A 12,300-nucleotide genomic window follows, 5' to 3' on the forward strand; every position below is an offset into this window, starting at 1 on the left:
ATTTCTTGTTCCCTGAAAAAGGCCTACTTGTATAATTCTGAAATGTACATTATTTTTCAGTTTTGGTTAAGCTTACCTTTTTTTATTTACCTCTGGCAGTTCACCACTTACCTTTGGACCCTTTCAAGCTGTTCATTTGACTTGAACTGCTTGAATTTCAATAAAAACTAGAAAAGTTGGTGTGTTCTAAAACTTTTGACCAGTTGTGTATATTTATTGATAATTTCACTCAAAAAGGGTGTAACAAAGGATGGCTATTGGCATAGTAATAACACTGTGTGTAAATTATGTAACTTAAGAGAAATAAATGACTTAGGCAATTTTTTGAACATGCCTTTGTGACTTAAGCAAGATATGGTAACACTTTATTTTGAAGGTGTCTACATAAGAGTGACACAAGCCTGTCAGAAACATGACATGACAAGTATCATGAGCATTAATGTTACTTCAAAATGTCATTAATGTTCATGACACATCCCATGTCATGTTTATGACACGCTCATGTCACTCTGATGTAGACACCTTCAAAATAAAGTGTTACCATATATTGCTTAAGTCACTAAGGCATGTTCAAAAAATTGCCTAAGTCACATTTTATTTTGACTTAGGCATAATAAATCTGCTTAAGTCACACACTTGACATAGGCCATTATCTTAAAGGGGTAAAATCACATGATCTGATCAACTGAGGATGGAGGAGATTTTACCATAGGTGGCTATGAGGAGATGATTTAGGCAAAAAAACAATTTTGACAAAAAATGACTTAGGCGATTATTTTAACAGTGTGACGAAATCTAACCATTTGAATCATAATTAGAGAAAGCAAGAGCTACTTGAGAAACAAAACGCAGGGAATAATTTAGTTAAAAAAAAGCGTTGAACCTTCAGAATCCGATTGTATTCCGTGATGCATCGCTTTTCTATAACTATTGTCTTTAAAGCATAACTTAAAAGGTGCTATAGTTGTTTTTTCTGTTTTCCTGTTATCTTCACGTTGTAAACTCATTACACGTAAACCATTATTAATGAGCCTGGTTTAATTGCCCTATAATTTAGAAACAATGTGTAATCTTGGCACTGGGATCAATGTCTAAAATAAAAATGGTACAGTATTCTCGAGTAATTGCATAAAAAACAATGTGCATTTACCAAATAATAAAGTTAGGGTTCAGTTACGGATTTACTGACTTGAGCTGACATACGGTTTGTTGGCATTTTAAGATCATTTTCTGAAAAAGAATCCAAGTGTTAAGAACTTATAGACTCCCCCAAATGTTATATTATGAACAGACAACATAGAGATGGACAGAGTGGGCCTAGTAGATATATACTCCTTCATGATTACACAATACTCCACATACATGACATAATATAGTGGTAAGTAGATATATTGCCACATAGAAATACTGCTGGAGGTGACTTTGATCATAACTTAACCCTCCTGTTATGTTACGGGTCAAATTGACCTATTTAAAAGTTTAAAAATCTTTTAAAAAATCTTAAATATTTTTTAGTTAAAAAAATTAAATTAAAAATTAAAATAAAAAATTAAGTCATGTAAAACCATTGTATTTTATATGTAGGTATTATCAATGTACATTTAAAAAAGTTTTTACATGCATTTTTTAATGAAAAACGAGTAAATTATCGTCATTGAACGTGAGAGGTAAAGAACATCATTGCACTTAATATTGATTTAAATGGTTAACAATGGAGTTAATAATTAAATGTAAACAATGTTTATTGGGATTTTTTGTGTCTGACACTTTTGGATAATTAAACATGCTGCTGTTCCTGAGAAACAAACATAACAGGAGGGATAATAAATATGTACCATTTGGCTTTTGCAGTCCCAATGTACACTGTTACACAGACAGACAGACAGACAGAAAGCACTTTGTTAAAATCACCTTTTATTGGAGAGCTATAACGGCAAAGCATAGACTTTTTCACATCATGTGGTACTTAACTGCTTCTAAATAAAACCAGAATTCAATGTGTGCCAGTGGATTTTTTCTATTGTGTTTATCTGCACATGCAATGTAGTTTATGTTTCTAAACTTTTGTGTGTGCAATGACCTCAACACTGCTTTCCTCCCATTCTTTCCCCAATTCCCTTTCCGTAACTCTCATTTCCTTACACTCCCTCCTCCTGTTTACGTTGTCTCATATCTCTCTTTATCCACTCTCCTCCAACACAGTCAACTCTTCTCTCCCCTTCACTTAATGACCATCCTTTCATCTTTTACTCCACATCCCCTCCTTCGTCCTCGTCATTAGCACATGTGGTGAACTCCTTCTCAGGCAGCAGGCCGTATTCATTGAGAAACCCCTCTACGTCTGTAGCAAAGAAGTCTTCATGGAGGTGTTTGGTAACAGACAGGAAATTGCCCAGTAACTCGCCAGCTTTGTACACCAGCAGGGCAGGGAGAACCTGGAAGGATATTAAAAGGAATCAAAATATACTTGTAGGCTGCTCTGAGGTTAATCTTTTAATAGTGACAGTGACAGGTTTTATGATATTCAGTACTCAGCATTTTAGTTCAAGCCAATGCCACTCCAGTTTCAGTAATACTATTACTGAAACATTTGTTATTTATGTTATAACTACCTAAAATTAATTGTTGTTGTTATGCCCTTTCAAGCTACTATTCAAGCATGATTTAGTTTACAATGATAACAGTGTCGGATGTACCATTTTGCCAACCGGAATGGCAATTGTTGTTGTCAGATTTTAGCAGCCAGCTACATAATTATACAAACTTAGTGACACAAAATCTTTGGCTGAGTTGGAATGTTTCTGGTTGAACTCTTTCACCCCCGGTAAATGATGGCAACACAGGGTGTTTCTTCAGTCATGCAACAATAAATACATAGAACAGCAAGTGTTAATGCTTCCTCGTGTGTGACAATTGCATTTCAAACGTTAGTTTTTCAATCGGTGTTCAATGTGATTGGCCTAATCGTGACAGTTCTTAAGGTGCAAAGGAAACACATACAGAAACCCGTACAAGGGAGTTTTAGTTCCTTGATTAGCTCGTGGGTTGAATTCATCTGGTGTCATAGTTTCTTGGACATTTTGGTCAAAAAGGGCTAATACACATTATAATCTGCACCATGTCATAATGCACACACTTTCTCTTAGTCTCTGTGCTTCTGGAAAGGCAAAAACTGTTTAGGTACTAGGTATTGCTCTTACTAGAGCCACATGCACACCACTTGGGATGATTGCTGTTCGTGGGAGGGGTTTAATGGCCTCACAGGTCTTCATAGCAGTGTGACTACAATCTCTATTACAATCACTTCTAGCAATAAATATGCTAATATGGCAGTCAATGTCTGAATGAGGATTAATTCTAGTTACCATCATCATTTTTTCCTTTACTTACCTCAGGGGAGAAGCGCTCAGCAGCCCCCGTTGCCACTGCATCAATACGACAAAATTTGACGCTGGGGTACTCTGACGCCAGGCAGTCCAGACACGAGTTCAACTGTTCACAGCCTGACAAAGAACAAATATGCCTGTTATTAGCACTCAGAAATTTACGTTTCTGGACAGTGTGTTTTAGCATCTTAATCTATCGGGGGGACTGTACTGTAGCTGTAACATGAGTCACGAGGTGCGTTTCAATGAGGTACTTTCCCTCTAGTGAGATGCTACAGGTGTTGCTTGGGAGAGAGGATCCACCCAACTACACTGGTTAGCGGCTCAGAAAGTACCTACCTCGGGTAGGACGAAACTGGTAATGTCAACTGGTGTTGAGAGGCTGTAGTAAATACATGAAGTTAGCCCTTATTACTTTAGTGTTGAAGTCCCTAGCGGCTCAGAAAGTACCTACCTTGGTTGGGTACTTTCTGAGCCGCTACTAACTAGTCGGCACTGATTGGATACGGTTTGGCCGCTGAGGGGTTAACATCTCCTGCTCTATCTGCAGACTGCTGCCGGAGGACTGGGCCGCTTGTGAGTGCTTTGGGACGGTGCCTGCTGCTCATTAAGAAGAGTAGGAACGAGTCTCCAAAAGTCTCCAATAACAGCAGAAAATCTCGCTAGATTTGTCGCAAGTCGCTTTTTTTGAAAAAGAGTCTCTAGAGGGTTCGGAATAGTTGCTAAATATAGCGAGTCAGTCTGTTGTCACATTGGAACTCCATTGGTTAGCCGCTACTAAAGTACCTGTATGGGAACAGAGACCGAGGGGAACTAACTAGTGGCCAAAACACTCAGCTGCTTTCCAGAAAGTACTCAAAAAGGACTCAGTGGAAACGCGTAGTTCGCCATGACTTAAACACAAGGGTTAAAAAAGGACCTTTGACACCATGCTGGTAGATGTGGACTACTACTTGGGTCATCCGATGTTCCTTCTCTATGACTTCCAGGAAGGCTTCTCCGGTCTCAAGTTCGTAGACTTCTTCAAACGTAGGACCAAAGCTTAGGCGCTCATGCATGTCCTGCATGCACTGCTTTCGGTAGCGTTTCAGGCAACGTTCATCCTCTTCTTGGATCATTTCGTACTCCTGAACGCTCATCTAGAGGTAAGGAAATATATGTTACTGTTTTGATTTTTTTGTTACATTCAAACATATTCTTTTGGCACACGTTTTGTCTAAAGCGACATATAAATGAGGTACAATCCAAGACATAGTAGATAGTTGTTGTGTACTTTCTTCGTGTAAGTGTCTGTTACTTTGACTATGTACAGATTCCCCAGTCTGTCTTTGATTCGTCTTTGATTCTTATCCTCTGTACAGATATTTGTGTTTCTGTTGTCACATATCTGTACAATTATAATCGAGTCTATTGTCATGCTCTTATTGAGTGTGCTTGTAAGAGCACACTATATTTTTCAGCGGTTTTAAAATGATTCGGCAAAAACATGCCAAAAAATCCCCCCAATGTTACATTATGGAGAGGCTAGAGTGGATGACATCATAGCTAGAGTGGAGGGAGAAAATTAAAAAAATAATAATGATTTTGGAAACTGATCGAGGCCTCTACAGAATTAACTCAGCAGTGTCAATAATGTTTGGGTGCGAGTCACGGCCCAGTGTCAGACACGCTCAACATTTCTTTAGAAATGATCTAGCTGACCATAAAATCTCAAATGGTATGTTTTCCTGTGTGTGAGGTTTGGTGAGTGTTTCCATCAACCTTTCTGTTGAGTCTCTCCTTATCATCCGGCTGGGACATTTGTCTGAGTAGCTCTCTCTTGCCTTGAGGGACAGTCTGATCCACACTGTCCAACTTAAACCTTCGCCAGTCATTAATCACGCCTTTTGGACCTGCAAATACAATGCCCACAAAAACACTACTTTACCAAGACATACTTGAATGTAAGGTACAGCTGAAACTCCATTGAAGTTGGTAAAACCATAAAATGCACAATGATTGATGCCTCAATGAATCGGCTTTGAGTCCGCTACATCTGTTTTGATCCATCCATCCATCCATTCCCCTCTGCTTATAAATCAAATCAAGAGCTTCGCCTCACGCCTCAGCTCCTTTTTCCCCTCAACTGTCCAGTACAACGCCTGCACCAAACCGTCTGTCCATCACACGCTCCGTTTTACCCTCACTCTTACAAGATCCAGAGATACTTAAACTCTGTCACTTTACAAACGCTACACCTATATTTAACTATTTTCATGTCTACTGCATCTTTATGACTTATGCCTTCTGACCTGTGTGATTGGCAGGCAACTCCTCTTCTTCCTGGGTAGAGCCAGACATCCTGCTAGTGGTCTGCAATACAGAGAAAACTCAAATTGGATAACTTTATCAGACTTATACAGATAACAGGTGAAGTGATGTGGTCCTTGGAAGCAGGTAAGTCTCAGGTACAACTCTTGAAATGCCAGATTGAAACCCGAATTATCTTTTATCCCAATGATAGTTTATGACCAGAAGTGTTTTTTTACTTGATCTCACTGTACTATGAAGTGTGCCAAGTGTATAGGCAACAAAACACTCCCAGGGATGCACCAGGGTAAGCTCTGTTTGTGGAGTAAAATAAATGTCGTCTTAGTCTAGTTGTGACAGGATGGTTATATCTAATTTCAGCGTGAAGATCGCCCGAACAGCATGACATATCCAAACCATACTATCTGTATTCTATTATCACAACCACTTACTGTGAGTCAATCAGAAGTTTACTTATCAGATTATGTTGAGATTACCAGGAGTCTTATGTGTACACATGTCTAGGACATCTGATTATGTGCAATGACAATCTAGTAGTTAAACCTGTCATTCCATTTAACTTTCTGTAACCCAAAAAAGTTGTATCCTATTAAGCCTGGAAATTTAAGATTCACTTCCTATGACCAACTTTCTTTTTAGAGAAAAAAGGAATGCTATTTTATCATTTTACAAGTATTTTAAAGCAATCATAAACAATGATTAAATAGATTATCCTCTATTATCCTCTTTAATGTAATTCTGTAAAGACAAATCATTGTATCTAGGTTTCTTTGAAGACACAACTTATTAAATTAACTTTGATAAACTTGTTTTAATCAAAGTCACAAGCAATACAATCCTTCCTGGATAACCCACACTGAAAGCTATTGTGCTGATAAAGCTGCACTGTCAGTGACAACAGGGGCTTAATCAGCACTACGTCAGTCAGAAAACTGATAATGCCCTTTAGTCTGAGGCAGCTAATTCCTTCATGTTACAAAGCACTACGTTTCTTGCATTCATTTAAATAAACTTAAATGCAATTTAGCAGGTGGAATTTCACCCCCAGTGGTTTTAAACAAGGCATAGCATGATTTCTAAAGTCAACAAAGGTTGTAATATTTGCATATGTATGAACAAACGAACTGACTAAAGCAATGGCAATTATTTAAGCAAATACAGACTGATGTAAAGAAATATATCACCATGTGCAACTTAGTAAAACAAACAACAAAAAAAACACTTCTGGGCAATCAGAAAATTATGTAATACTGCAACATTAAGTATTCACATAAAATATCTAAATGTGAGTTTGTTGACAACAAAGTGACGACTGATTAACAGTAACGTAAAAAAATAAAACTCAAATCTCTCAAATCTCTTAACATGATGATAAGAGTACTAGACATTTATTTCTTTTACTGAACTAAAATTCTTACCTTACTTTGCGTCTGATCTGGTGGCTGTCACTTTTTTTGCAGCTTATTTGTTTGTTGTTGTTTTTCAATCTTTTTCTGTTGTATCTATTTGTTATGTTCTGTCAATCTAGGTAGTCACTGAGTAGTGTGTCCAGATATAATAGACTAATAGGAAAGAGGTGAACACAAGTTTAACAAAGGGCGGGGAGAGAGATGAGGTAATAAGCTTTATCTTCACTGTCACCTTAATCCTCACAGTCACTGTAATATATTGTCTAATATCATAAGTAGTGATTAAATCCTAACAATACCCATCCCTAGCTAACAGTGCAGCTGCAGCCAGCCCCTGAAGTCTGAAGGATAAAAGCTGAATTCACAGCACATTTAGTAGCAGACAGGAGCAGGCACCTATCATGTTCAATCAAATCAGACCACATTTGGCAACATAGCATTAATTACAGACATCAAAGACTGTCAAGGAATCCGTTCCTGTATGCAGATATTGTCGCAAAATAAAAGAATCAACCCGTCCCTGGGTGGGCTCGAACCACCAACCTTTCGGTTAACAGCCGAACGCGCTAACCGATTGCGCCACAGAGACAGCCACGCCTACATCTTCAGTAGGAGAATATGTATGTACTCCCCATCACAGAGGTGACACTCTATATGCAAAAGAACTGAACCACAATACTCCTAAGAACCTAGATTGGGTGGCGACCAGCAAACCTTGATCAGAGGACCTTAAAAATCAGTTTTTCTGATTGGTGTATTGCTCTTAAGTTGTTTCTATCGTCTACTTTTAGGTTTTCTCCACAGTTCTCAACAGAGATTCAGCACTTTTAGACAGCTATAATAGATTTTCATCAGTTTCTCTGATTGAAACGGTTTCTATTTCAAAATCAAATCAAATCCAAATTACTTTATTTATCCCTGAGGGGATATTCAGTTGGTCTGGTAGATGCCACAACATGTGAAAAATGAATTTAAAAATCTTCAAAACCGAGGATGCACACCTTCATGCCATCCACAAGCCACATACAAAATCTTAGGTCAGTCTGACTAATGGTCAGCAAGATATGCCCTAGACACACACACACACGCACTTCTTGCTTTGATAGATAGATTAGCTGCTATTGTAATTCTAAAGAAAAACAGCATTATAAGGTTGTTTCTGTTTGTTGGTGAAGATAATTCATCTTTAAGCTCAGTATTATTAAAGGTTTCAAAACTACAAGATACTCAGATAACACTGGGCGCAGAAAAATCAAAACATGTCGTCCCTGGGTGGGCTCGAACCACCAACCTTTCGGTTAACAGCCGAACGCGCTAACCGATTGCGCCACAGAGACTTGTGCTACATGCTCGCAAGGGTTTTTTTTTTCTACACGAGTCAAAGCCACCATTGTAGTTTGATTTATTGTCTTTCTTGTGGACAAAACAAGCGTATACTTATATTAGCCTAGCCTAGCCTAGCCTGGCTAGCTCAGTCCATAAAGCATGAGACTTTTAAACAGGGACTGGGAGTGAAACAACTGCCCTCTGGTGCAGGCTGTACAAATATAATAAGCATAGATTCCTTGTATACTTGCATTTCAATTCTGATGCTGATTTGTGTGGCTGACATAAAGACACGAAAAATAGATGTTTCCGCCCGGTTTCGAACCGGGGACCTTTCGCGTGTTAGGCGAACGTGATAACCACTACACTACGGAAACTCTGAGAACATGATTCCCTATAGGACACTAGATAAAAGTATATACCATTATATACCATATACCCAGACACAAAATCCCTTCAAAAGAAATGTTCCTTAAAGTTGCCATTAAGCTTCCTCAACAACATTGTGGGTCTGAAAAGTTTCCACACTTTCATTAATTAATTAAATCTGCTAAATTCCAATTTTAGCTTTATAAATGTATTGCAGTAAATTGCAGTCTAACATATAAATAAGAGGATTAGAGTTCTGTCTTACAAGCAGCGGGGGAGGAAAAAACACTGCGTTGGCCGGGAATCGAACCCGGGTCAACTGCTTGGAAGGCAGCTATGCTAACCACTATACCACCAACGCCGGTTACAACATCCTCTGTTTGAAGGTCTTAAGAACATTCATATAGCACTAGACAAGAATTTCCCAAAAAAAGGAAAAAGGCTGATTAATTGTATTCTGATTGGAGAATAAAATCACACCCCGTGTGTGCTATTGCCACTGCTATTAAATGAAATTTGTCAAAAAAGAACTACATTCTTTAAGCAATAATATAATCAACAAAGCACAGCCTAAAAAAGACTGCACTGGACCAGCGTACAGCAAACATGCCCTCCTCATGACAATATCCTAACATGAACACAACAGGGAAACCAGAGAACTTTGTAAAATGTAAGAGAAATTAACAATAAACTGACCTCAAATGGATTACTCACCTTTTTAGATGCTTGCTTCTGAATGAAGAAGTTTGAAATTTCATCCCCCTCTGCCTTCAGCCAAAATGTAGTGTTTTGAAAAAATACACATTCACGACATTCACATTAATGTAATAAAAAAATAAAACTCATACTTTTTATGAGCTTGTTTTTTTTTTTTTTTTTTTAGAAATGGGCTGTACATCCATCTGTGTGAGATGCAACCAGTCAGACTGAATAGATAAACTGGCTCCGGAACATCAGGGATTTTCTCACAAAAAAGCCAAATGTATTTATTTTTGTGTCCACTAGGGGCACTGTGCACCAGACCAAACTGGTATTGGGCATTGATAAAGGTAGCAGGTGGTAGTGACAAGTAATAAACCAGTAAGGACACAGATTTTTACCAGATCAAAGCGAGGCAGCATGAAATGTTTGTGTGCTTTGAACTGGAAATTAAATTACCCAAAACTTGAATCCTGCCTGGACAGTAGGCTTATTTTTGCCTGAGTACACCCTATTGGAAGTGGTGCATCAGTGGCCTTTTGTACAAGCTTTAAAAGTGAAGGAACTATCTTACAGCTAGCCACTACACCATGCACAACTCATCTAGCTCTGCCAGAACCAACATTACTGAAATGCACTAAATCTTTGCACTAAATCTACGCACGACACTTTGCTATGTTATTAATATTATTACTATTATTATTATTATATATACTGTTGCTGCCATTATTACTATTATTACTATATACTGTAATATACTACTATTATTATTATACCGGCCTTACCAGCCTTATTTATTATTATTATTATAACTATTATTATTATATATTGTATAGCATACTACTTTACTAATAATTACTTTATTTATATTTTTCATTTTATTTCTTTATTGTTTATTATCTATTATTACATATTATATATAATATATACTGTACTATTATTATTATTATTATATACCGTCTAGCCACTATAGCTTTGTTGCATCATATCACCAGTATAATTACCTTCATCTTGTCAACCATCCTACTAACTGATCTTCTTTTTTAACTTCTTAAGTGTCCTTGTTCTATTCTGTGTTTTTTTCTATTGTTGTTTTTATTTATGCTACCTCAGTATTTTATTCTATTGTATTTTATTGTACTTGAATACCGGACTGCTGTGACAACCGAATTTCCCTTCGGGGATGAATAAAGTTATCTATCTATCTATCTGTCTGTCTGTCTGTCTGTCTGTCTGTCTGTCTGTCTGTCTGTCTGTCTATCTATCTATCTCTCTATCTATCTATCTATCTATCTATGCTTAAACCCTTTCAGTCACTCCTTACCTAACTTACATTAACGTCCCGTTCAGGTGGACTGCGGCCAAACTACTTTTAAAAAAGTTGAAAGAAGTCTAATTTGGAAGTTTCTCTTGGGTTTACTTTGTGTGATAGGGGTTTTTTTCCCCCTGCAAATTAGTTCATGGATTAGATAATTAAAAATGCTAATCATGCTATAGCTAAATATATCAAACACATCGTGGGATAGCTAGCATGGCGCATCACTTTAGCTAGCCTTTAGCTAGCTAACGTTAGCAAGCTAAGGTAAAGAAACATTACCTGCGGTCTCTTCATCCCCGACGTCCAAAACTTAAAAATAAACGAACGACAAGTCTTTTTAACACAGCTTAACACAAAATAATAATAAAAATGCACCGTCCATGTAGTTTCTTCGGTGGATTTTCTAGATGACCATCCGCATCGCGTTAGCTAACGGCAGCTCTCCACCTGCTCCCAGCATGCTCCACGGTCACGACCTGTCCGTCCAAAGGGGCGTTCAGGTACCGCAGTTATAAAATTATTTAACACTCTGGAGTCCATCTATTTATTGAAAATACACATGTTTTATTAACAGTAATAACATTATTTATATAATAAATAGAACAGTAGACTGCTATTGCTACTGTTATTAGCAGCGGCAGTAATAGCAAGACTTATAAACAGTAGTGTAATGTAATACTGCACTGGTATTCAATGAAATTTGTCAAAAAAGAACTACATTCTTTATGCAGTAATTTAATCACCAAATCACATCCTAAAAAAGACTGCACTGGACCAGCGTACAGTAAACATGCCCTCCTCATGACAATATCCTGACATGAACACAACAGGGAAACCAGAGAACTTTGTAAAATGTAAGAGAAATTAACATTAAACTGACCTCAAATGGATTACTCACCTTTTTAGATGCTTGCTTCTGAATGAAGTACTGTTTGAACTTTCATCCCCCTCTGTCTTCAGCCAAAATGTAGTGTTTTGAAAAAATACACATTCACGACATTCACATTAATGTCCCGTTTCACACAGTGTTACTCATCACTCACAATCAAATAAAACTCGTACTTTTTATGAGCTTGTTTTTTTTTTGTTTTTTAGAAATGGGCTGTACATCCATCTGTGTGAGATGCAACCAGTCAGACTGAATAGTATAGTAATATTATTTATATATTATATGTAGACAAGCTGAACGGGTATAAAACAAATTATTAAAAGCTAATTAAATCACGTACTGTCTGTCTTTCACCTGTTAATATTGTATCAATATTTAGTATGTTCATAGTAGGGACTGGAGACTGACGACCATAGATTGTATAAAAATAATAATTATGACACACAAATGAATTTAGGAAATACAGAGTTGTTAAAATCTAGAAACTCATTTCATTATGTACATTTTAATTAAGTTAGAAATGTTTTTCAAAAACCTTAAAATAATAATTTCAAAAGTTCCCAGAAGGTTCCCTAAAGTTTTTTTTTTTTTAAA

The 12,300-nt window shown here is 37.2% G+C and overlaps 1 protein-coding gene and 4 non-coding genes across 7 annotated transcripts; all 5 read right to left on the minus strand.

The window, feature by feature from the left end:
* Positions 1-1,897: 1,897 nt before the first annotated feature.
* Positions 1,898-11,775, minus strand: pdca (phosducin a). 3 transcript variants are annotated; one of them, XM_059344917.1, is made up of 7 exons: positions 11,097-11,207; positions 9,515-9,568; positions 5,678-5,738; positions 5,148-5,278; positions 4,306-4,525; positions 3,391-3,503; positions 1,898-2,435 (listed from the first exon to the last, which is right to left on the minus strand). In XM_059344917.1, exons 1-7 carry the CDS (start codon positions 11,109-11,111, stop codon positions 2,247-2,249), a joined length of 783 nt encoding a protein of 260 aa, XP_059200900.1. In that variant the 5' UTR covers positions 11,112-11,207; the 3' UTR covers positions 1,898-2,246. The 3 variants fall into 3 exon arrangements, with proteins under 3 accessions (XP_059200900.1, XP_059200901.1, XP_059200902.1); XM_059344918.1 differs by having other exon boundaries at positions 9,515-9,564; positions 11,097-11,129; XM_059344919.1 differs by lacking the exons at positions 9,515-9,568; positions 11,097-11,207 and adding an exon at positions 11,716-11,775.
* trnan-guu (transfer RNA asparagine (anticodon GUU)) lies at positions 7,621-7,694 on the minus strand. The gene has a single exon. It is a non-coding gene; the product is annotated as a tRNA-Asn (tRNA).
* trnan-guu (transfer RNA asparagine (anticodon GUU)) lies at positions 8,369-8,442 on the minus strand. The gene has a single exon. It is a non-coding gene; the product is annotated as a tRNA-Asn (tRNA).
* On the minus strand, positions 8,736-8,808 carry trnav-aac (transfer RNA valine (anticodon AAC)). The gene has a single exon. It is a non-coding gene; the product is annotated as a tRNA-Val (tRNA).
* On the minus strand, positions 9,090-9,161 carry trnag-ucc (transfer RNA glycine (anticodon UCC)). Its single transcript has one exon. It is a non-coding gene; the product is annotated as a tRNA-Gly (tRNA).
* Positions 11,776-12,300: the final 525 nt, after the last annotated feature.

The sequence above is a fragment of the Centropristis striata genome, chromosome 11 (genome assembly GCF_030273125.1).
Source record: "Centropristis striata isolate RG_2023a ecotype Rhode Island chromosome 11, C.striata_1.0, whole genome shotgun sequence".
In the NCBI taxonomy this organism is placed as follows: Eukaryota; Metazoa; Chordata; class Actinopteri; order Perciformes; family Serranidae; genus Centropristis; species Centropristis striata.

What these genes read in the sequence shown, in the direction of transcription:
- pdca (XM_059344917.1), bottom strand. An exon ending in AGAAGCAAGCATCTAAAAAG is followed by an intron (nt 5,739 to 9,514) that starts GTGAGTAATCCA and finishes TCTGTATTGCAG; the next exon opens with ACCACTAGCAGGATGTCTGG. An exon ending in CTACCAGCATGGTGTCAAAG is followed by an intron (nt 3,504 to 4,305) that starts GTCCTTTTTTAA and finishes GTTCTTTGTCAG; the next exon opens with GCTGTGAACAGTTGAACTCG.